Source organism: Chionomys nivalis, chromosome 2 (genome assembly GCF_950005125.1).
Source record: "Chionomys nivalis chromosome 2, mChiNiv1.1, whole genome shotgun sequence".
In the NCBI taxonomy this organism is placed as follows: Eukaryota; Metazoa; Chordata; class Mammalia; order Rodentia; family Cricetidae; genus Chionomys; species Chionomys nivalis.
In genome coordinates, this window is record NC_080087.1 from 57,263,845 (window position 1) to 57,290,130 (window position 26,286).

The following is a 26,286-nucleotide window of genomic DNA, read 5'->3' on the forward strand; positions in this document are numbered from 1 at the left end:
AAGGAGTCTCAGGAGCTTTGCTTGACATGGGTTCTCTCCTGACCTTTGCTATTGAAACTGAGGAAAACTGGAATCCACTGGAATCCACCATCATAAAAACCATTACATCATACTCATAACAACAACAACCTAGTTATATTGTGGTTATATGGGTCAGTGGTTGGAAAGGTATTTTAATAGCCTTTCCAGATAATTATAGGATTATTCTTTGATGCTATAAAGACAACAAAAAGTTCCTTCCAAAGTAACTTCCAACTAAATTGGAAGAAGAGACAACCTTTGTGTGGAGAGTCTGACCAGCACTACTGTGGGCAAGCCTGATGAAGGCTCACAGGAAGCTTCACGAGAAAAAACGTCGTTCTGTCATCAAATACCTGCCTAGCGCACCTCAAAACTGTCAAGGTCGTCAAAAGTCTCAGGAACTGTGGCAGTTAGGAACTAAGGAGATGATGACCTCAGAAGCCAGTGGCATCCTAGGACAGAGAAGGGACATTAGGCCAAAATAAGGAAATGCGAATTAAGTAGAAACTTAATAATACTCTACCAGAGCTCAGGAGTTCAATCTACATTACTGGCAAAATAATAGTATCACAAAATATATGCGATATTTGTTCATTAAATGTAGCAAACATAATAACAGAAAATGTTAACGATAAAGGAAACTAGATTTGGGAGCAGAGGTAAACACTCCGGACTATGATCTCTGCAGGGAACCACAAAGTTGGCTGGCCTAGCTTGCCTCATGGGTTTTTCAGGTTAGAGTCCATGGCTCCTGGGCACAGCGTACCTTCCAGTTCCTGAGAGACTGATGCACTCCTCCAGACAGTGAAGCAGTCTGGCAGCTTTGTGTTTCTCTGTCTGTTCCCTTAGTAGTCATGGAAGCCTGGAAACGTGACTTTGACATTAATCTGTGTACCCTGTGTGGCTTGCAACCTTCACTGTATCCTGGCAGCTACAACTGTATTGATCCTGGCAATTGCCATGATATTCTGTTTCTAATAAAGATATAAAAAGTCTGGTTGCTCTCAATAAAATTGTGCTGTGGCCCCTCCAACCTAGCCTGACTTCATTCCTCACAGCCATATCATGTGGCCTTGGCCCAGGAAGTAACTCAGACGCTTACAACACTCAAGTTTCCTTTCTTCTTTCTTCATCTTTCCTTCCTTCCTTTCCTTGTCTTTTTTCAGCTTTCTGAGACAATCTCTCACTGCAGCGCAGGCTGACCTAGAACTCACTGTGTATTCTAAGCGCTCCTCAAACTCACAGCGACCATCCGCAGCCTCTGAACTGCTGAGATGACAGGCATGCGCCATCACGCACAGCTTCCTCTCATTTTTGCTATAAACCTAAACGGATCTAACATCTAAATCTATTTAAAGTTTTTAAAGAGGTTGACAAGAGGTAGTTTTTAAAATGTTAGCTGTACAGTAAAAAACAATGACTTCTTGAATTTTGCATGCAAATGGACGGAAATAGAAAACACTATCCTGAATGAGGTAAGCCAGACCCAAAAAGAGGAACATGGGATGTACTCACTCATAATTAGTTTCTAGCCATAAATAAAGGACATTGAGCCTATAATTCGTGATCCTAGAGAAGCTAAATAAGAAGGTGAACCCAAAGAAAAACATATAGTCATCCTCCTGGATATTAACCTTCATCAGGCGATGAAAGGAGACAGAGACAGAGACCCACATTGGAGCACCGGACTGAAATCCCAAGGTTCAAATCAGGAGCAGAAGGAGAAAGAGCACGAGCAAGGAACTCAGGACCGCGAGGGGTGCACCCACACACTGAGACAATGGGGATATTCTATCAGGAACTCACCAAGGCCAGCTGGCCTGGGTCTGAAAAAGCATGGGATAAAACTGGACTCGCTGAACATAGCAGACAATGAGGACTGCTGAGAACTCAAGAACAATGGCACTGGGTTTTGATCCTATTGCACGTACTGGCTTTGTGGGAGCCTAGGCACCTTACTAGACCTGGAAGGAGGTGGGAGATCCTTGGACTTCCCACAGGGCAGGGAACCCTGACAGCTCTTCGGGCTGAAGAAGGAGGAGGACTTGACTGGGGGAGGGGGAGGGAAATGGGAGGTAGTGGCGGGGAGGAGGCAGAAATTTTTAATAAATAAATAAATAATAAATAAATAAAATGTTAGCTGTACAGTAGAATCTGAAACTGTGTTGGTGTGTGCACAAGTGTGTGCATGTGCATGTTTGTATGTGCGTGTATTTTTAAAATTACATTTCCTTATATGTGTCACACAAATGTGTGGAGGTCAGAGGGCAACTTGCTGGAGCTGGTTCTCTCTTTCTGCTATGTGGATCTATGAAATCGAATCAGGTCACATGGCTAGTGGCTACCTGCCGAGCTATCATGTTCCCCCTGGCCACCCACCCCCCCCCGCCCCGGCTCTTTGAGGAAGAGTCTGCTATGTAGCTCAAGCTGGCCTCAAACTCCAAAATGCTGGGATTGCGGGTACATGACACCCTACCCAGCTTATACTTTTTGAATTATTATTTTTTATTACTCTTTCTACATTTTCTTCTGTTACGTATGATTTTATAACAGTATATACTGGTTATTGGGAAATGTCTCAATAAACTAGACCTTTCAAACGTTGAGCTGTTAAATTATAAAATTACCAAAACATCTAGCTAGACATGGAGCAAACACCTGTGATCTCAGACCTAGGAAGGCTGAATGAACAGGACAAGGAGTTCAAGGCCAGCCAAATCAGAGAGAGAGACAGTGTTCTAACCCCGCTTCCCCCCTCTCCTTTTTCATCTCCCTCCCCAAACTCCTGTATTTGTTGATATCACCATCAATCTCATCAGAAAGAAGTGTTCAAAGACTGGGAAGCTGTTGGTATCATGATGGCAGAGGCAAGTACCAAAATTGTAACTTCTACTCACTGGCTCCCACTGCATCACTGGTAACAGATACGGCTCACACTGCATCACTGGTAACAGATACTGCTCACACTGCATCACTGGTAACAGATACGGCTCACACTGCATCACTGGTAACAGATACGGCTCACACTGCATCACTGGTAACAGATACGGCTCACACTGCATCACTGGTAACAGATATTGCTCACTTGCTCACACTGCATCACTGGTAACAGATATTGCTCACTTGCTCACACTGCATCACTGGTAACAGATATTGCTCCTTGTTTTACTTGGAATGACAGTCTACACTCATTTCCAAGAAATGTCTGTTAAACATTGTGAGGAAATGTCTGCCAAGTTGAATAACCACAGCCTGTCAGTCTTTTGTGTAAAAATTGTAAGTTTTGGGGGGGAGGAGAGCTTTCCCTCAGGGCAGTCATAATATTTGATGTGTGGGAGTACCTCATAAAGGCTACTTCTCATTTCCTCACCAAAAAATATTAAGAGTATATGTTCTCAAAGTTGAAACTTAACGAAAGTAATCTTTTTTTTTTTTTTTTTTTTTTTTTGGTTTTTCAAGACAGGGTTTCTCTGTAGCTTTGGAGCCTGTCCTGGAACTAGTTCTTGTAGTTCAGGCTGGCCTCGAACTCCCAGAGATGCGCCTGCCTCTGCCTTCCGAGTGCTGGGATTAAAGGCGTGCGCCAGCACCGCCCAGCGAAAGTAATCATTTTTACTAACCTGTGGAGACTCAGCTTTGACAGAACTGCCTCCACTTGGTTTTCTGAGCATCCAGCCATGGGGAACACAACAGGTTTGGTGCCACTGTCTTAATTCAATGGGTTTTGCCTGTCACTTCTATAGCACTGTTCCTGGAACTCTCACCCCAGGAAGAAGAGCAGAGTGCCCTAGTATTCGCAGAGAGGGGGGTGGGTGTGTTTTACGACTCCCGGGGACTTGCAGGGACCCCTACAGCTCTATGACTATTCCATGCAAACTGGCATAAATAACTACCTTTGGATCCACATCTGGCTACCACATTTTTCTTTGGGGCATCTCTGACAGGAAGGGAATGGCCACTCTCCACAGTCCTCTAAGAAGGCATTTTCCATATCATAGCAGGGGCAGAAAGCTGCAATATTAATATGAAGGGCCTCTCAGGACTGGATATCTGCTTTCCCAGAACCTGCCCAGACATTCCCAATGTGATGGAGAGATAAAAAATACAGCATCTAGCTCCCTACAGCAAGAAGTTCAATGACCTGAGGAAAGTTAATTAGCATCTCAGTGCCTCCATTTCTCCACCTCTGAAATGGGAGAATGATGCCACTACCTTTCGCATACATGAAGAATGCCTAGAAGATTCCTTATGGTGACTCTGTCAGCTATTATCTTTACCTGGGTGCCCAGGGCTCTTAGTTTAGACTGATTCTCTAGGGAAGACAGTGCTGAATCAGACTTGTGGAGAGAGGGAGTACTGCAGACAACCAGAAACTAGACAGGGTCCCACATGGAAAGCTATGCTGGGTAGAGAGAAAAATGCAGAGGTGGACCAGCCTGGGCCTGTCTGCTTTACCCACAGAATATGTCAAGGCCTTCAAGTTACCTTATTAACTAACACTGATAGCTGAGTCGCCACCCATTTGAAAGTCTATAACAATGCTATTTCCCGTGGCTCAAAACTAGTCATTACCAAGTGTCAACCCATTTGCTCCTTGCAGGATGATTTTTTTCAAGATGACGTCAGCAGCAGCAGCGGAGTGGGTCTCAGGCCTTCCAGAAACTCGTTGACGCTTACATAATCCAGACCTGGAACCAACCACCCAGATGCTTACTCAAATACCTGGGTTGGATGTGCTGTTTTTATCTTTACTGAACATCTTCTGGCAGCTATGTAGTCTGGCTCATAAAATCATTATAACTAATTAAGAGTTTTAGGCTAAATCTGAAGTTGAATGATTTCAAGGATCCTCTTCATGGAACTATTCAGACTCTGAATTGCCACAATTATAAGGCTGCAAAGAAATGCAAAATCACCATAATAGGAAAATAGTAGCAAGGAGCTGACCACTTAAAAATTTAGCCCTTCCTCAGCCGTCCTTCACAGGGAGTTTAACACGGGGAACTAACCACAGCCCTCACGCCAACATCTTGTCAGTCATTCGGGGCCTGTCCAATGCAGAAGATAGTCCAGTTACCATGAATAAAGGCAAACCTACCCACGGGGCCTGTCCAATGCAGAAGATAGTCCAGTTACCATGAATAAAGGCAAACCTACCCACGGGGCCTGTCCAATGCAGAAGATATTCCAGTTACTATGAATAAAGCAAACCTACCCATGCATGCAACTGGCAAACGAAGGGTCTATCTGACCCGAGGAAGGAAAAACCTGATGGGGTACTGACACCACAGAAATGACAAACAAAAACACCGGGAATGTTCATGCATTAAAAGGACCCAGAAATACATGAACTCCTGCAATGTTTTATAGAAGGGGCCTCCCTTGCAACTGAACAACCAAGTTGCAAAGTGAAGAATATGATGGTTTATTGTTCTAGAATTTTGACAAGACAGATATGCCCAAAATAAATGGAAATCTTGTTATTGTTGATTCTGAGAGTTTAGTTCATGGCTGTTATGCAGTCCAAGCTCTTGTCAAATACAAGTGAGTTATGTTGGTATTATTTTCATTTTTCAATACTAAGTCCTGACCACCTTTTTCCCATCACCCCACCGCACGGTAAAAAGATTTTATGGGGTTTGGGATTCTAAGTGGCCTGTTTCTGATACCAAGTGTCCTGAACTAAAGAAACACATAGTCAGGATGTGCTCCGAGAGAGCCCTGGCCTCCTCTCCAGGACTCCACAGCCCTGCTGTTCCCTCTCCTCACGGGGTGTCCTCCTGCAGAGAGAGGTGGAGCTTCATCCTTCACAAGAGAGTCTATTTTGTGACAGGAACCCTGGCAGACACAGGAAGAGTCACACCAATCTCCATCAGAAGCTCCTAATTAATTCTACTCCTTCGAAGGCACTAAACACCTGCAGGCTGAAGTCAGCTCTGGTTCAAAGGTGACAAACTCTTGCCCTCTAGGAGCAAGCCAGAGGACTTTAAGAAACATGCTCTTTACTACTCAGCAGGCACAAGTGAGAATGGCCTTCCCTTTGCCTCCGAACAGCTCTTTTGTAGTTAGCTAAAAGGAAGACATCAGAGACCAAGGGATGATGCTCACCTGAGGAACACGTGTAAAGTGACTTGAGTTTCTCACGACTTACACAGGATAAGGACATCAAATATTCTAATGAGCATTCAGAAGCCAAAACTTTGAAAAGACAGAATTCATATCTATAATGGATCTGCAAAGAGTTCCTAATATATGGGAGTGTGCATGTGCATATATTTCATCTGTGAGATAAATTATTTATGATATAATACCAATGCCATAGTTTTATAAATTGACTTTCCTTTACCTAGCCTACACAACTCAAATACGGCACAGCAGCTACACAAAGAATTTGAGAAATGGCAATTCTTTTCCTTTCTTTCTTTCTTTCTTTCTTTCTTTCTTTCTTTCTTTCTTTCTTTCTTTCTTTCTTTTTCCTCCCTCCCTCCCTCCCTCCCTCCCTCCCTCCCTCCCTCCCTCCCTCCCTTTCTTTCTTTGTTGTTTGTTTTTTGAGACAAGGTTTCTCTGTAGCTTTGGTGCCTGTCCTGGAACTAGCTCTTGTAGACCAGGCTGGATCCGCCAGCCTCTGCCTCTGGAGTGCTGGGATTAAAGGAGCGCACCACCATCACCAGGCTGGAATGGCAATTCTTGAGGCCACACTTCTTTAAATTACAGTAATACTACTTATCTTCCTTTCCACACACACTAATATCACCTCATTCTTTTTCTTTTTGTAAAAAAACTTTTATTCCGTTTATCCATTTATTCCATGCACAGGTCAGAAGGCAGCAACTCAGAGGAGTTGTTCTCGTCTTCCGCCATACGGGACTGGGGACTTGAACTCAGGTGGTCAGGCTTGGCTGCAAGTGTCCTTGCCCGCTGTGTCATCTCGCCGGCCCTTAACTCAATTTTTCTGACTTCCCCCACATCACCCTGACTCTGCTGCTGCTCCCAGCGGCAGTTGGCAGTTGACCCCGCATTTCCAATCTTTTTCTTGAAAGTCCTTCAAAGATCAGAGTGTGTGCCAGGACCTAGTAAAACTGCCTGACAGATAGATGAAAATTTCCCTTGTTGAGACTTTTACCTCAGTTCTGACTCTGTGAATAGCATTTTAAAACCTGAAGCGGGCCGAAGGGAGAACGTGAAGTATTTTAACATGTGAAAGGCCAACCAGCCTGGCCAGGCCTGGGTACTTACTCTCTCACAGAGCTCTTCAAACGTGCAGTCGGCAACGGTTCCACAGGCTTTATTCAGCCGCAGCGCTCTGCCTTGCACTTTCAGAATCCTTGGTCTAGTTACTATGGGAACATGAACAAAGACTCAATCTTGTCTGGATAATTACTATAAAATTCATCTCTTACAGATAGGAAATGCATAGCTTGATGAATAATAGCACATGATTCAACACATAAATTAGACAAAATGCTGATACAATGACTGCCACTTGAGCGTGGCATCAACCCATATACAGCAATGGAACTTATTAATTGGTCAGTGGAGATTGGGCATTGTGTTCTAAATGTATTCTCTTTCAAGAGAAATTAACTTACGTACAATCATTTTGTTTCTGGGCCAGCTCATCAAACAACTTATCCATGACAGCCTCCACATCAGCTTCACTTGTGCTACAGTGAAAAGAATAATAGAATATGAAATTAATAACACTTGAAGCCAACATCAAACAGCTGCCTGAGCCTGCTTAGCTTTTTGCCCATAAAAAAAAGAGAACAGGGTGATAGTCTCTAAATACAAACATTAGATTCAGAATACACTTAAAAGCAGAGAATATTAACTCTCAGGTAGACGATCCTGCCTTATTTGCATACATTGAAAGACTTCTGAGCTTCTAGATGCTTCCAGTAATGAGACGCTACAGGCAGAGTAAATCCATTAATACTATGTGTACACAATGAGAAGAAAGCGCCTGACTCTCGCTTGCATGGCAAACAAGAGCAAATAGGCAAGGCAGTCAAGCATCCAGCAAGTACCCTTTGAAATCTCCCCTGAGAGGGTACACGTGAAATTAAATATTGAGGGTGTTTTTAGAAAAACCAAGCCAAGCGACTGGCGGAGAGGATCGAGCACTCAGAATGAAATTGCTAGCCCCCAAAGACCAACTTGATCTGCACATGAGAAACTTTCTCAGATTCTACATGTCTGAAGACACACGGGACAGACTCCTGTCAGGAGGAGGACAATCGCAGAGCAGTTTCCCCAAGCCCCCTCCTTGGACGCCTTCTAGAGCGCAGTTAGGGAGCATCTCTCCCAGCCTTTTGTATTCTAATTAGAAATCACCATATGCTTAAGAAGTGCACACACAGAAAAGTGACAGTGCTGTGGCCTCTTTTCTTCTCACTTTTTTTTTTTCAAAGAAGAGTTGATAAATTAACAGTCAATAGACGAAAAAAAAAAACCTGGAAGAAGAGAGGCCGGTCCAAAAAAAAAAAAAAAAAAAAACCTTGAAGTGAAAATCTAAGTTTCCTTTTCCCCCACAAACAAACGTCCACAAGATGACCTGGCAATATGCTTCATTTTGACACAAATCAATTTTAACTAATTGTGGAAGCAACTGACACCCGCTTTAATAGTGTCTCGTTGAAAATTAGTCATTAAGATGAAGTTGAAACTAAACAGAATCTTTCTTAGCAGGTTGCTGGCATTTAACATATAACCACGAATCCCTCCGCTGTAGCAGAGGCCACACTTAGAAACGCAGCACCGTGGGCATCGTGAGGGGCCAGCACCACCCACCTCCGTGGGTCTGAAAAGTGGCATTTGCCATGGCGGACTCCATATGCTATTTGACTCCCATAACATCCTATGAGACCTTTAAATTAAGCCACATTAAAATAACTAGATGACGCTAGATAAAGAATGATTCAAAGAGACAATCACCCAAATTTAATTTTTTTTTATTAGACTTGCATGCATGTGGAGGCCAGAGAAACTCATGGGAGTTGCTTCTCTCCTACCATGTGGGGCATCCGGTTCAATATGGGGCGTCAGGTTGGGCGGCAAACACTTTTATCAGCCCCACAAAGCAAATCTAAAATTACTAAGAAGCCAAAAAGTCAGTGTAAATGTCAATGTCACATCGACCACCTGGATGTTTAGAGGTCAATCGTGGAATTCATTTAGAACAATTTCTACCATGCAGTGGCGTGTGTACACACACAGGGTTTGTTTGTTTTTTGAGAAGTAGTGTGTGTGTGTGTGTGTGTGTGTATGCTCGTGTGTGCAGATGTGTGTGCAGATGTGCAGTGCTTGTGCCTGTGGAAGTCGGAGGCTGACACCAGGATGACAGTCATTCCCGTCCTGGCAAGCTGACTGACCATGAGCTCCCAGGCTGCCTGGAGTTTGCCCCACCACCACCTCCAGCACTGGATTGTATAGTGTGACTCTGTGCCTGGCTTTTTTGTGGGTGCTGGGAATCCAAACTCAGCACCTCATGTTTGCACGGCAAGTACCTTACCAGCTGAACCATCTCTCCAGCCCTGATTTAAAAAAAAAATAATAATAATAACACTACATAGCCCAGGCTGACCTTGAACTTGTGCTCCTCCTGCCTCAGCCTCCAGAGTGTCTGGTTAACAATCTACTTAAAACGATTTTATTTTACTTATCATTACCCATGTATGTTGGGGAGCACAAATATACCACAGGGTGCATGTGAGATCAACGGACAGTTTTGGGGGTCGGTTTGTCATGGATGGGTTCTGGGAATTGAACTCTGACCCTCAGACTTTTTCGGCAAATACCTTTACCCACTGAGCCATCTCACGGGTCCTAATGGCTACTTGTCAAGGCGGGTAGAATGGAGCACGCAGAGCAGGGGCATAGTTCATCAGGACAGCACCTGCCTAGCATGGCAAGACCCAGCATCACACAATACACACGTGCGCACGCACATGCACACACACGCACACACACATGCACACCAACCGCTCCTTCATAACAAGGTTAGTATTTCATTTGCATTTTATTTTGATTTTCTGAGACAGCATCCTGCCATGTAGCTTAGGCTGGCCTATAGCTTGCAATCCTCCTGCTTCCATTTCCTGAGTGATTAAAATTATAGAACTATACCACCACACCTAGCACAAAATTTTGATTTCAATATTGTTTTATAAAAATCTTATTACACTACCATAAACAGATACTCTGAAGTTCTAAAATACAAAATGTATCAGTGTTAGGTGGTCCAAATTTAAAAACATTTTATAAACACAGTCCACATGACACGTGACTGCTACCCATCTAAGTGCATAGTCTGTGTGACACATGACTGCTACCCATTTACTAGCATGCACTTGGCTGCAGGAGTAACTTTTACTGGCGCAGGCAGAGCAGGTGGCTGCTGCATACTCTAGCGTTTTTGACGTAACCGGACTGATAAAGAAGAAAGTACGATAGCCGAAAAGGATTCTTAACCATAAGCAGGAATTCTCAGACTCCTTAACAAATAACTGCCAGAAAAACCTTTTTCTTCCCACATTCTGCTCAGACCCTGGCTTTCCTTTTAAAGAGATGCAGCTATTGAGGTTCCATAAATAGTTTCAAATTTTTACATATAGTATTGTGCATGTATTTAGGATGTGCATGTGCAGCACATGCAGGTCATGGAGCACACATGCAGGCCATGGATCATACATATAGGCCACAGAACACACATGCAGGCCATGAGGCACACGTACAGGCCATGGGGCACATGTGCAGGCCACAGAGCACAGATGCAGGTCACGGAGCACACACAAAGGCCATGAGGTACACATGCAGGCCATGGGCACACACGCAGGCCACAGAGCACACATGCAGGTCACGGAGCACACATGCAGGCCAGAGAACAACTCTGTGGCCTCCTCCCCCCTTCCGATCTGGAGTCACACGCAGCCCACTAGGCTTGCACATCCAGTGCTTTGCCTACAGAGCCATCTTGCCAGGCTGCATTAACTTTTTTTGAAGACGAGCATTAGTGAAATAAGGAGAAAAAAACACTTTAATTACCCAATTATATTAGTCTAAAAGGCCAGTTATCCATTGTGCACTTCCACGTCAAATGTAAGCAGCTTTGAGGATGTCTTGCACTTGTATCAAAAACCTCAGGCGAATCTAAACCTTGCAGCGTGTGCAAGGGGACAAAGTCTGTTGGACCAGCATGCAGCAGTGAGCTCCTCACACTACTCTGACCTTGCCCTGGAGGTGACGTCATCGCCACATGGCCACAGAAAGGAGGAAGGAGATTCAGAGCTATGTCACTTACCTAATCTAATATTAGATTAATTATTAATCTGATATACAAAGACATAAACTGTATGACAGAAAATATAAAAAAGGCAGGGCAGACTGCGATGCGGCAATGGCAATATTTATGTCATGCCATACACAAATGTATCACCACATAAAACTCCAATGGATTCTCTCTCTCTCACTCGCTCTCTCTCTCTTTGGTTTTTTTTTGTTTGTTTGTTTTTTTCGAGACAAGGTTTCTCTGTAGCTTTGGAGCCTGTCCTGGAACTAGCTCCTGTAGACCAGGCTGGTCTCGAACTCACAGAGATCTGTCTGCCTCTGCCTCTCGAGTGCTGGGACTGTTAAAGGATTCTTAAGAAACTGCATAAAAAGATGTCGCAGTTGGTAAGCCCATCATTCCAAGTGTGGTGTTGCATGTCTGCGATCCCAGGATCCCAGCCCTTGGGAGCCGAGGCAGGAGGATGGCACTGGGATCTGCACAGGAAATGGCCCGCACTGGCTCACTGCTGGAGGGGTGCGGACAGCTGATGGGCACGTGAGAAGTGCAGCTGTGACCTCACGAATGAACTGATGTTAGTGGACTCAAAATGTGGCGACAGGGAGCAAGAGCCATGTTAGGCTGTGGGTTCGGCTGGAGAACGGATCAGGAGGGAAGGCAGTCACACGTCCAGGTTCCCACCACCCTGGTGCTCTGCTTTCCCATACGCCTTGAAACAACACACTCAAGAACAGAGAACAGAAGCCTCCAAAACCATGGGACAAAATATGTCATTCCTCCTTTAAATTGTTTCTCTCAGGTATTTGGTCACAGCTGGAGTAACGTGGTGACCCTGTGCTGATGGTAACATTAAGAGGTGGCTTGGTTAATGAATCCGTTCCTGAAGTCTGAGTTGTCGGGATGGAATCTCTCCCTAAATGTTTGTGTTGGGAGCCTGGGGCTGACTTTCTGTGATCTCTGTGGACAATAAACAGAGGGCGAGTTTAAGGCTGAACTTGGTAAGACTATTATCCTTCCCCTGCCCACAGCCACCCACTTCTCAGGCGAAGCTCTGCTTTCTAAAACTTCTACAACCTCCAAGAGCCAACAGCTGCGACCAAACACATGAGCCTGTGGGGACTTTTTAGATTCAATCCACAGCCACACGGCTTTCCACTCATAGAAAGGCACCCATGAGATAAAAACAGCTAACTGCTGGAAGAAGGGTCGCCGTGACACAAAAGCGAAAGGGGCTAAAGCAGAGATCGGGCCATAAGGAATGGGATTAAGTGCAGGGGGGCGGGGGTGGTGGTGGAGGGGGGTGCAGGCAGTTTTGGGGGTTCTTTGTTGGTGGTTTTTTGTTTAAGTATCTCACAAAGTTGACAGAATTGCCAACTTCCTGCAATTTCTAAAGATGCCAACGAACCTTGTGGGAATCTGAATGTACCTGGCCCCTATAAATCCACAGGGAGTGGCAATATTAGGAGGTACGGCCTTATTGGAGTAGGCGTGGCCCTGTTGGTCACTGTGGGGGCAGACTTTGAGGTCTCATGATCAAACTACATCTAGTTCAGACCACATCCTGTGGCCTGTGGGTCAAGATGTTTTTTATTTTTTTTAAATATTTATTTATTTATTATGTATACAATTTTCTGTCTGTATGCCTAAAGGCCAGAAGAGGGCGCCAGACCTATTTACAGATGGTTGTGAGCCACCATGTGGTTGCTGGGAATTGAACTCAGGACCTTTGGAAGAGCAGGCAATGCTCTTAACCACTGAGCCATCTCTCCAGCCCTCAAGATGTTTTAAGACTTTCTTTCAGCTCCTTTTCCAGCACCGTGTCTGCCTGCACGCCACCATGTTGGACCATGGTAACAATGGGTGAAACCTCTGAACTGTAAGCCAGCCACTGGTTTCCTTTATAAGAGTTGTTGTGGTCATGGTGTCTCTTCACAGGCATAGAAACCTTAAGATAAGCCTCTGATAACTGGGTCCAACTCTTGCCCTCACGATTATAATAGCACCCTTTCCCCTCTCTCTGCCATCCCTCATCTTCCCCAACACCACAATGTCTTCACAAAGAGGGGGAAGGGATCAGGAGTCACTGACCTCTGTGGCCAGCGATTGTGATAAGGGCCTTTCCCTGCCCTTCTTGAGAGAGCTGGTTATGCTCCCTAAAGAAAGATGATGGGGAGGAAGCATTGTTACTGTAACTACTTGGAAAGATGCTGGGGAGGAAGTGTTGTTATGGCAACCACTCGGAAAGATGATGGGGAATATGTCACAGGAAGAGGGCCTTGTGAGACACATCATTTTGAATCCACTCTCTCTGTTTCCTACTTGGGGTTCAAGACATGAGCTCTTAGCTGCTCTTCTAGCCACCATGTCTTTGCTCCAGCATCTTGAATCCTAACCCTCTGGAACTGGAAGCCCAAATAGATTTCTTCTCTAAGTTATCTTGGCTATGGTGTTTTACCACAGCAATAGAATAGTAATACAATGTTCAGCATACTTGAGACTACCACAATGTATACTCCAACTGGAAGCTGGTCATGCACAAAAAAAAAAAAAAAGCCCACACTGTCAGCTGGGCGGTGGTGGCACATGCCTTTAATCCCAGCACTCAGGAGGCAGGGGCAGGCGGATCTCTGTGAGTTCGAGGCCAGCCTGATCTACAAAAGCTAGTTTCAGAACAGGCTCCAAAGCTACAGAGAAACCCTGTCTTGAAAAACAGAAACAAACAAACAAAAAACAAAAACAAAAACAAACAAGTAAACAAAAAGTCCACACTGTCTATGGTCTTATTAGAAGTTTGCGGCTCTTTCCATTGCAATGACCAGAAGACAAGGGAATTGGGCAATGTTTGAAGAATGTTCTCTTCCTCTCTGGGAGAAAGCAGAAAGGAGCAGGAACCAAACACTCACGCAGGGTATAGCTCAGTGCTAGTGGCTGCCAAGTGTGCACAAGTCCCTGGTTTGATCCCCAGCTCTGCAAGGAAAAACGTACTCCCTTGAGACAGCTGGACTCTGGGTCCAGCAATTGCACATGGTACAACACACTAGGCCTTTGTGTAGACAGGATGCAGGAAAAGAAAATCTGTCCACACCTAATCAAAAGTTGACACATAAAGAGCATTAGGGTCACTTCTGATGTGAGGCAAAGCCACTTTTCCAAAGCTGCCCCTCTCCCCTGAACGCCAAGACAGCCAGAGCCCAGCACAGCCTCTTTTCTTCTGTTCTGCGACGCCCTGAAACCCGGCCATCTCGTGGCTCCGTCACCTTTGTTCCTCTCAGGAGCGGTGCTGAGGAGCACTTACTGTTTTCTGTTGAGCAGGACCACTGCGTCTTTAAGTCAGAAAAGCCCTGGGATCAACCACTGTTCAGGTGCCAGGAAATCTGGCCCCCAACTCCGGCAAGAATCCTGAGTACAGTACCTGGATTAAAAGCCTGATTGCTTTGGAAGGATGAGAATTGTGGTTTATCTTTTCCACATTAAATCAGTAAACAGAAAAGAAATTAATCAGTCATTCCAATTTTGGGGAAAAAAAAAAACCTTACAGCTGAAATCAGGGCATTCAACATAAAACTTAGCCTCAAGGAAACAGAACATGTCAAAAATGAGCTTATTATTACTGGATCATTTGAAATTCTCAACCAAAATTCCCAAACACTTGGAGGTTTTTGGAAGAAGGTCACGCATGAATTTAAATGGAAATTAATTTTTTCAAGAACCTCCCACTTCATTAGGATTGACTCAAGGGGACAGAATGCTAACCACACTTTGCGCCTTTGTCCCCTTTCAAAAATCAACAGCTTGTTAAGGTATCAACAAGTAGAATAGGGCTGGCTTTCCTTAGTGCCTGTCACTCTGCGCTCTCTATGCCAGAGAGCCAAAGTTGATTTGACAGAGAAAGTTCTCCTTCCCTCTGGGGTTCTTTGCCAAGCTTTCCTGGCAGAGTCTCCGCACTCTCCCGATTCCTTGTGCATCCATGCTGTATGGCTCTTTGTCCTCACACCAAACCGAATCTGGGGCTGGAGGCAGGTCTAAAATTAAGTTGGTTTATACTTGCCTTAATATAAAACAGACTTGGTTGTATTTCAAATCCTGTAGGTGTGTTTTACATAACGGAATCGCTTGTTCAAGTGGATTTTTATCCTACTGTTTATCTTCTCGGTCACGCAAAGGCTTAATTGACTGCTCAAAGATCCATTTCAGGCCCCACATTCCCACCCTTCTCAGGCACCTGGTGGATAATTTCCCTGGCTCCATTAATCTTGACCTGTATATAATGCCGAAAGTGGGAGCTCCTCAAATTGCAGGGCTTCACCCTTCTCGTCTCCACAGAAAATGTCTACTGACTTTCTATGTTGTGTTTACCTGAAAGAAGTCAGCAGCCTACCATGCAGAACTGCAGCTTGATAAATGTTTTAAAAATTTCTTTTTGCATAATTTCAGAAAGGCAACCTGAAGAAAAGGTTTTAAAAAACAATAAAGATAAAAGAGAAGTCGAATAATGAGGGAAAGTGGCAAGAGAGTTTTAAGAGCCTTTTAAAAAGTCCCCAGCAAGTAACTAAGGACCCGGGACTTCTGCCAGGTCAGTTTTTCTTGTCCTAGAGGCTGACTTTCAGTTCAGCCTGTGATCTGTTTGAAGATGAAATAACAAGCTGATGAAAATGCTAAGAAACCTGAGCTGGGCACGGTAGCTCACGCCTATGATCCCAGAATACAAGAGACTGAAGCAGGAGGATTGTGCAAATTCAAAGGCAGCCTGGGCCTCTGTAAGCGAGGTCCAAGCCAAGTGAGACCTTGTCATAAAAGCAGGGTGGGAGAAGATAATGTTAAGAACACTGAAAAATTGTATGCACGTGATCTGCTCACATGTTGTACGCCTACACAGCATAACTGGCAGCTGGATACTTTCGCCAGTGTGGTTAAGCAGGGAATGGCGGGCCAGATTTATTCTGTGATGACAAGCCGAAATGTCCTGTGGTGTGAGGTGCCATCGCCACATGAGGTTCAACAGAGAAAGAAAGGAGATGTGCAGGACAGATGGGTATAGCTGCTGGGGAGGAATTGCCACACTGTACCCCTTGTTAGGGGGCATTTCAAATAGTTTCACACACTTGGTATTAATTTCTCATTCAGTAGCCCTTGAGTTAATGCACAATTAATTACTTAAGTGTCCATCCGAATTATGTCAAATAGAACACTTCTATGATTTTAACAGCCAAAAAAAGTGAAAAACAATTTGGGTGATTACGTCCTACAGGATATGAAGCAGGAAGTTGAAATGTGTAGCTAACATACGGCTATGTTTCCATTGTGGACGTGTGTATTTACGAGACAGCAGTGAAAGGCGGGGTGCTATATCAACCTTGTCCAGATTAAGCGGACGATAAGATAATAACATCAATTCTAAACTGAAAGTCTAGACTTCAGCTTAGAGGTGTTCAACATAAACTTTACACAAACATCCTCAAAATAAAACAAAAAACAACCCCAGTATCTGAAATACTTCCGTTTCCATGCATTTTGGATAAGGATATTCAGCCTGCCCAGGAACAGCTGCAAACTAACAAATCAGCTAGAATAGATGAAACGGACAAACTCCTAAAAAGATACAGACCAAGCAACTGACCCAAGAAGGGAACGATGGAGAGATGGGGTTCTTCCAAGTCGCTGTGAGGCCAGCATTATCCTGCCAAAAACCAGACTGGAACATATCCAGAGAAGAAAGCAACTACAAACATAAACGTCCCCGGTAAAGTACCAGCAAGCCTGTGAACGCCGCATAAAGAGGATTCTATGCTATGATCGTTCCTGTCTGGAGCTGAAGTGGCCCCCAGAGCACCCTCTCTTTCGCTGCTGTTAAAGGCGTGGTTCCCAGCTCGTGGCACGACTGGGGGGTGGAGGAACCTTAGAGGGTGGGGCTTAGTAGAAGGCAGTTGGGTAAGAGGGTGCTCTCAGATAAGACATCAAGACACCGATACCCTTCCATTGTCCCCCTGCGCTCGCTTCTCTGCTTGCCTGCTGCCGTGGCCCCACGGCACACAGGACCCAAGGCAGCGGTGCCATCTACACACGGATGGAAACCTGGGAAGCCGTGGGCTGAGATAGAAATCTCCTTCTGCTAAGTGCTTTGACTCAGACGTTCTGCTCAGGTATGGAAAACTGACAAGTCTGACAATATCTGCTCCAGAAATGCAAGGCTGATCTAAAATCTAGAAATCAATTAGTAGCATAAAGTGTGTTGCTATAGCAATGGACCCAAATCACACAATTTTCTTAGCAAAACAGAAGATACACTTCACAAAATCACAGAAACGCTCAGCAAACCAAGGAACAGAACACTGTGAACTGACAGCAGACATCTGTGAAAAACCCGGGGACAGCGGTGTGAGTAACGGTAAAAGTCATTTCCTTTAAGACCAGAAACAAGATAAGGCTCAGCGTCTCTCGTGTCCTATACTGTACTAGAGCTCAGCTCTGTGAAGGGAATTAGATGAGAAAAAAAGACATCAAAAATGTCCCACCTGCAGAGGACGAAGCAAACTGGTTTTGTAGATACTGTCATCTTGTATTTAGAAAACTCTATGAACTCTCTAAGAAATTATTAAACCAGTTCAGCAAGGTCAACATGCAAAAATCTGTTGCATGTAATAGTAGTAATAAAGACACTGAAAATGAAATTGGGGGGATTTATTTGTAGACATAAAAAGAATAAACTACTAACAAATGAATTTAACAGAACTGTAAAGCGTATTGTATATTAGGAACCACAAAACACTATCGAAAGAGACTAAAGGCCAAAACAAATGCACAATAGAAACTTGTCTAACTGGCAAGAAAAGGTGAGATCCAAACCACAACCACCAATGCCTGGGACACGAACACCACGGCTGTGATTATGGGATCTGGTGAAAAGGTCCCAAGATGTCAGAAAGTGGCAACCTTGCAGGCAGAAACTACAATTCTGCCGGAGTGGATCCGAGGAGATGGGTTAGCTGTTAAAAGCACATACTGCTCTTGCAGAGGACCGAGCTGGATTGCCAACACCCATGTGGGGCAGCTTACAACTGCCTGTAACTCTAACCACAATGCTCTGGCCTCTGCAGGTACCAAACTCATAGGCACACACCCACAAACATACACACATACACATAATTCACAATCAAAATTAAGGGGCTGGAGAGATGGCTTAATGGCTAAGGGTGCTGGCTGTTTTTCAAGAGGCCCTGGAGTCAGTTTCCAGCACTCACAGGGAGCTCACAACAGTCTGCAACTCCTGTCCCAGGGGATCTGATGCCATCTCCTGGCCTCTGAGAACACCAGATGTGCACGAAACACAGACTTACATGCAGGCAAAATACCCAAGCACATAAAATTAATTAATTAAATTAAAAAATTTAAGTCAAAAGAATTATGCCAAGATTTTGATGTGGGAAGGTGTGGCGATCGATGAAGCTAAGGAACATTCTTAACTTACTGATGTGGTCCCCACAGCTGAAGGCCGAGGGAGAATTTATAAAGCACGTCACAGGCAGGAGGCAGGCTGCTTTTAACTGTGGGGAACTGGGTGTGCGCATGAGCGTCATCCTTAGTTTTCACATCTCTTTCCCTTAAACAGAGCTCGAGCCTTAGAACATGTGGAGGTTTTTGTTGTTGTTTTTTGTTTTTTGGAGGTTTTTTTGCCAACTAATTGTTGTTTTTTAAAAATAGTATTCAAAGATAGTCACCAAAATGATTCTCTTCTTGAAAGAGATGTTTCTGGAGCACAGAACTGAAAGGCGCTGTGAGAGGAAGCTTCCACTGGAGAAGCATTTAAGAAGAAACATATTTCTGAAATCTGTTCAAAGGACTGTGTGCATGTGTGCATGGTGTGTGTGTGTGCATGGGGTGTGTGCGTGTGTGCATGGGGTGTGTGTGTGCGTGTGTGCATGGAGGGTTGTGTGTGTGCGCACATGTGTGTGCATGTAGGGGGTAGTGTGTGTGTGTGCACGTGCGTTCACGTGCGTGCGTGCACACACACACACACACACACACGCACGGTTAAGATGTCCTTGAGACACTAGACTAACAGTGTGCTTCATATGAGCTGGTGATGATTCTAGTGCATGGGAGCCAGCTGAAATAAAAGCCTGTGGTCTGTTGAGAGAGTGGGCCCTCTTCAGGTCCTTTTCTCTCCTGCACACTGAGTGGATGCACCAAGACTGCCTTGACCCTCCCGATGCTGTACTGGACAAGAGCAACCTTGGGCGATGAGATGGGGGCAGCCATGTTTATATCCACAGAAACTAGGTGCTCCTCTCACGCCACAGGACTCATGGCCTTAATTGGGATCATCTGGGCCTCAGGAGAACGCCCTTCCATCCCAGGAGATCCAGGCACAAGGATGCAATGGTATATCCTACCACACAGGCTCTCTGTCCCAGACGACTACATTCCGTGTTTCTGGCACAGCTCAGTTGTTTCTTTCACCAGGATCCACACAATACTACAGACAATCTATCCGTGAACTCAGAGGTAGAGCACATAAACGTCCACACAATACTACAGACAATCTGAGAACTCAGAGGTAGAGCACATAAACGTCCATACAATACTACAGACAATCTGAGAACTCAGAGGTAGAGCACATAAACATCCATACAATACTACAGACAATCTGAGAACTCAGAGGTAGAACACATAAACGTCCATACAATACTACAGACAATCTATCTGAGAACTCAGAGGTAGAACACATAAACGTCCATACAATACTACAGACAATCTATCTGAGAACTCAGACGTAGAACACATAAACGTCCATACAATACTACAATCTGTGAACTCAGAGGTAGAGCACATAAACATCCATATAATACTACAGACAATCTATCTGAGAACTCAGAGGTAGAACACATAAACGTCCATACAATACTACAGACAATCTATCTGAGAACTCAGACGTAGAACACATAAACGTCCATACAATACTACAATCTGTGAACTCAGAGGTAGAGCACATAAACATCCATATAATACTACAGACAATCTATCTGAGAACTCAGAGGTAGAACACATAAACGTCCATACAATACTACAATCTGTGAACTCAGAGGTAGAGCACATAAACATCCATATAATACTACAGACAATATATCTGAGAACTCAGAGGTAGAACACATAAACGTCCATACAATACTACAATCTGTGAACTCAGAGGTAGAGCACATAAATGCCCCAGTTCTACTACTGGTCCCTGTTGAGTCTGAAATCTCGGGGAGCTGGCTTGGCGGGTAAGAGTCAAGCCTGTGGGCCTGAGTTCAAATGCTTCACCCATGTAAGAGCCAGGGACACCGCTATGAGCCTGTAACCCAAGCACTGCGGAGAGAGGAGGTGGAGACAGGGGGATTGCTGGAGCTTGCCGGCCAGCCACACTTGTGGAGATTGTACACTCCAGAAATTCTAACTCAAAAATAGGGCAGAAACTAACACCAATCTCTGGCCTAACAACTTGCACACTAACATATACACATGCCGTGTACCTTATACATGTACAAACATTACATTTAATAGACATATGCACACAGTTGACAAGAAAATGAAAACAACTCTTCTCTTGAGGCCATAGCTGCTGTGCTGCGAACAGAGACTGTGACTTTGGGGAAGATCTGTTGTGTGACTAGGAAACACTCCATTCTGGATCCTTCCATAGACTTAACGGGGGCGGGGGGACCCACACTACTCAGTTCCTAAAAGCTAAAGAAAAATAAGTAGCAAATGCGAGACCAAGGTGACCTGAAACCTTCTCTTCAGGAAACCAGTGGATCCTCCTGCTGCAGGAATGGCAGCAACTAGCAGGGGCAGCATCCCATGGGGCCCCTCCATAGCTGTGCCTCTTGCTGGAAAGATGTGCTCACTGCATATACAAAAATGATACCATCTGCTACCAGCCCCAAAGAGCTCAGCTAAGGCAGATAAATGTTTGGGAAAGCATAAGACATGTCATGCTTGACAAGCGCCATATAGTTCTAAATGAGTCAGTGGTCCGAGTGGTCACCCAGAGGCAAATGGGAAATCCAAAGCTTAATGGAGCTGCCTGGGTTTCCACAGACCGTCGCAGTCCTCACACAGGGGTCCCTCTGATGCCGAGTTACCGCATCCAGGAGGAAACTGCCGATGCCTGTCTGAGGAGTAAAACTGCAGTTAGAAAATACTGCAGAATGCAAACTAGACAACGATGAGATGCTTTCACCCAGGTGACACTGGAACACCGATACCCGATCTCCGTGCCTGACAACCTGCTAACACTGACGTCTCCAAGTCTGTCGTAGTGAGGTTGAAAACTATTCGGGAAAGTCAAGTCTCTGGAGTTTTCTCAGAAAGGCCTGGGAGACGGTTCAAAGGATAAGGTGCCTGCTGCACTAGCCTGAAGATGCGAGTTTGGACCCTGACCTAGTGTAAAAGCATGCGAGGAAGTGTGTCTGAAATTCCAGCATTCCTACAGCATTGCAGCAGAGCTAGGAGAGTCCACTCAAGGGGCAGCTTGCCTGGAGTGTGCAGCGCAGCGACGAACATGCACCCAACTCAAACAGAGCAGAAGGCAAGCACTGATAGCTAAGACTGATTCTGACCTCCACATGTGTGTTGTGGGAGGAACACACCTTCAGACACTGACACACACACTAAACACACATACACACACCTCACACCCCAAGATATCTGACTCAATAAAACTAGTGAACAGGAAAAGTCTATAAGAATCAGTTCTGAGGAAGCAGACAATATTCTGAATGGCAGACATTGCTCCATGGTTATTTGGAATAAAATCTCTGGTGATTCTTAGTATTATTTGTATTCTAGCTTGGGATATTTTTTTTTAATTTTCTTTGGAAACTTGAAGAAGAGAAGTGCCGAGCTACTGAATATTTCTAGTCTCAGTCCCACCACCCTGAATGCATCCATCTTGTCTGAATATTTCTACTTAACTAAGGACCACGGATGGGAGACTGATGGTAAGGAAATCCAGCAGTGGTTGGCATCCCTGGGGAGAAGGCAGGCTTCTGTTTTACAGGCAGCTGACTCTAGTAAAATCAATGAGACACTACTCTGGACCTCATATTCAAAAACAGATTCCAGATTTTAGCTGGAGAGTCATAAAGAGAAACATGTTTTAACAGGGCAAACAAATAGCATTGCCCACAAGTCAATTACAAGGGGAGATGTAGCAAGTTTTTCTATAAATATGAGAGAAGCTAGACCTGGGGGGGCACCGGCCTATCATCTCAGGAAGTTCACGCGTTCCAGACATGCTTGGTCTCAGAGGGAATCCAAGGTCAAGCCCAGCAACTGGGTGAGAGGCTCAGAACATAAAGAAAATGAGCCAGAGGGCTCACTTGGAGGCTGAGAGTACGCACTGTTCCGCGGAGGACCTGAACTGGGTGCCCAGCGCCCATTTCAGGCAGATTACAACTACCTGCAACCCCAGCCCCAGGGGAATCTGCTACCTCCGGCCTATGGGGTACTGCATGCACACGCTGATACCCACTCTCAACAAAAACCCATACACATAATTTAAAATAATAAAAGTAAATACTTAAAAATCAATAATAAATAAAAAATAAAATAACAGAGCTTGGGGTATAGTTTGGTGGTATAGTGCTTGCCCAGCGTCTGTGGGGTCCTAGGTTCAGTCTTTTCTACCAGAAAAGAAAGACAAAAGAAATCCAATTAAAACAGACCTAAGGGTATTTTTCTCTTTGCCATGAAGGATTTTTCTCTTACTTTGACCCAAGGGCTCATTCAAGAGAAAAAGGATATACCCTGAGCCTCCCATCCTGCCATATTTCAGGGTTCCCTTGGACATTCCAGTTCCCTGGACTCTGGGACTGTTAACATGAGGCTGTGTTCTCCCACCACATGTCTTAGGAATGGAACTGACTTTCACTATGCTAGAATTGCCTTGCTTTGTGGGTAGACAAAATGGCTCAGAGGGTGAAGTGCTTGATCTGAAAGCAGACAACCTGATTTTGATGCCCAGAACCCACACAGAGGAAAAAGAGAGCCAACTCACACAAACTACTTCTGACCTTCACACGGGTGCCATGGGGTGCATGTGTGAATGCATGAAAGTGTATGTATAAACACATATACACGCATACACAAGAAAATAAACATAAATGAGTTTAAAAATAAAATAAAATCACCAGGTTTTATCAGGAAGAGAAAAGTCAGAGAGAGAAAAATGTCTATGTTCTCATCAAAAGCAACTTTTTCACCATAAGAAACCCCACCAAGTCTGTGTCAGCATCATACAGAGACTTCATGATGCAGACGTGTGCCTGCATGTGTGTGCCTGTATGCATACATATGTGTGTGTGCATGTGTGTGCTTGTGTGGTGTGTGTGCACATGTGTGTGTGTGTCTGTGTCTGTGTCCGTGTCCATGTGTGTGTGTGCACATGTGTGCGTGTGTCCGTGTGTGTGTGTAAACCAGAAGTCAGTGTCTGGTGATTTCCTCAATCATTGCTCTTCTCCATGTTTTTGAGGCATAGTCTCTTGCTGAGCCCAGAACTTTAGATCGACCACACTGGCTGGCCAGTGAGCACAGAGAGCCTTGTCTCCACCTCCCTACTGCTGGGCTAATAGGTGAGGCTTGCTGCCTCAATCCAGCTTTTCAGACCCAGGTCCTTCCTCGGCTAGCACAGTGAGCACTTACTGACTGACCCAGTCCCCAGCACATTTTCTTCACTTAAGAAATTCCTCAGAAGCCTGGTGGTGGTGCATGCCTTTAATCAGAGGCAGGAGGATCTCTGAGAGTTCAAGCCTGGTCTACAAAGTGAATTCTCAGATAGCCAGAGCTGTTACTCAGAGAAGCCCTGTCTCCCCCCGCCCCCAAAAAAAGAAAGAAAAAAAAAGGAAGAAAGAAAAAGGAAATTCCTCACTAAAATATTTTAATTATTCCGTATTAGTGTACTTTGCCTAAAAACAGTAAATAAGAACTGCCTCCTTAGCCGGGTGGTGGTGGCGCACACCTTTAATCCCAGCACTCAGGAGGCAGAGGCAGGTGGATCTCTGGGAGTTCGAGACCAGCCTGGTCTACAAGAGCTAGTTCCAGGACAGGCACCAAAGCTACAGAGAAACGCTGTCTCGACAAACCAAAAAAAAAAAGAAAGAAAGAAAGAAAGAAAGAAAGAAAGAAAGAAAGAAAGAAAGAAAGAACTTCCTCCTTTGAAAAAAGGAAATAACTATTTATTGACAATACCACATGTCTGAAACAACTAGAAATAGGTAAAAAGTCAGGGAAAGGTTATGAATGTCAGAAAAATAAAAGATAAAAGAAACTGGGAGGAAAACATCCATATGAAAGCAGACAACGGTGTTGGGAGAATTGTTTTAGATTGTAAAGTACTTTAAAGACTGAGTACTTAAGGGGACAAGACACTGCTGTAACATTTGCAGGAATCTGGATGTAAGCCCCAACAGTCCCTTTGGTATGTTCTAAAGTATGCAGTCTTAATTATGTGATTTTTCTGCCTAATTTCTGCTTCAAAAACAGTAAGTACTTCTGCTTACAAGGCGGCAAAGACAAGAAGTTTTCTCAACCTCTCATACGCACGCTGTCATCAGGATTTAAATTACCAGAAACATGCATTTTACTTAAATTACAATTAGGCCTATGATGGTCCCGAGATCCCACTATGTGCCAACACTGTCGTCAGATACCAAACAAGAGTCGCATCTAGAACTTCCTGCGCGGGGTTCTCACAGTGACATTTCCAGACAAACGCTACTCGTTTTCTCGGCATTAGCTGCATGTGCTGAACACATCTATTACTATAGATTGCTCCTACTCAGGAGAATCTTAAAAGACACTCTGTTGCATTTACATATGGGAGACATTTTTGCATTGGTTCTGCATGGGAGTCAGTCAACAACAGTAAATACAGACAGACTGTCGGACAAAATACAGCAACAATTTGGGGGGACAGAGAGGGAACGCTTGCCAGAAGATGGCCACAAATAATTAATTCCTTTAGCACATGAAGACACTCTCTTAATCTCACAGCCTCTTTTGAGGGGACTCATTACTTCCTAACCATCTGTCATCTCCCCAAAACCTAATTAGGGTTTCACCGAATCACACATTAGAAACAATGTGAATATGGATGGCCAAGGCTGTATAAAGAAGTTAACATCATAACATTTGTTTAAAACTTGTGAAATTCAGAATTAGTCTTTCCACTTCTAACAAAGTACTTATTTTCTTAGTCTTCTCCCACTAAGTCATTAAATTTTAAGTCTGGAAAATTAAACACACACACACAGAAAACACTTACAGGTAGTAGAGTTTTCCTGCAGGAGTGAGTTCCCTTTTCCGATAATCTATCCCAGAATCTAGCTGGACCGTATTGCAATATTCCTACAATACAGACACAGAAAACATCTTTTAAAACAAGGAATAGATTTGACAAGAACCAATCCATGAGTTGTAACCCATACCCAACACTGCTTAGGTAACCAAGAGCCAGAGACGAGATGGCCCAGGGACCTACAGTAAAACCAAATACTGCTGGCCAATAATAATAATAGTAATAATAACAACAACAAATGCAAGAATGACAAAATGACTCCTGATGACATTCTACTATACTCCCAGATCAGGGCCTTATTCAGCCATCATCAGAGAAGATGATCCTCCTTCAGCAGATGGGACCAAATGCAGAGAGCCAAAGTCAAACATTATGGAAGGAAAGTCCTTGGAACACTCAGTCCTAAATGGGATGTCTCCATCAGATTCCTCCCCCCAGAGCTCAGGGAACCCAGCAGAAGAGGAGGCAGAAGGACAGAAAGAAGGTAAGAGCCCGGGGAGGAAACACCAGGAGAAGGGGGCCTCTAAATCAACTAAGCAAAGCCCACACGAACTCACAGAGACCGAAACAGCAGCACAGGGCCTACAGGGGTCTGCACCAGCTCCTCCGCATATATATTACAGATTACAGCTTCTAGTTTAGTGTTCTT

At 44.5% G+C, this 26,286-nt stretch overlaps 1 protein-coding gene across 3 annotated transcripts in view; it reads right to left on the reverse strand.

Moving 5' to 3' along the window:
* Afg1l (AFG1 like ATPase) overlaps window positions 1-26,286 on the reverse strand; it is a 176,582-nt gene that overhangs the window by 26,841 nt on the left and 123,455 nt on the right. For all 3 annotated transcript variants that reach the window (XM_057762430.1, XM_057762429.1, XM_057762431.1), the window contains 3 exons: window positions 25,605-25,687; window positions 7,612-7,682; window positions 7,255-7,355 (listed from right to left, as the gene is read on the reverse strand). In XM_057762430.1, coding sequence (XP_057618413.1) covers window positions 7,255-7,355; window positions 7,612-7,682; window positions 25,605-25,687 — 255 coding nt within the window. The remainder of the gene's footprint in view (window positions 1-7,254; window positions 7,356-7,611; window positions 7,683-25,604; window positions 25,688-26,286) is intronic.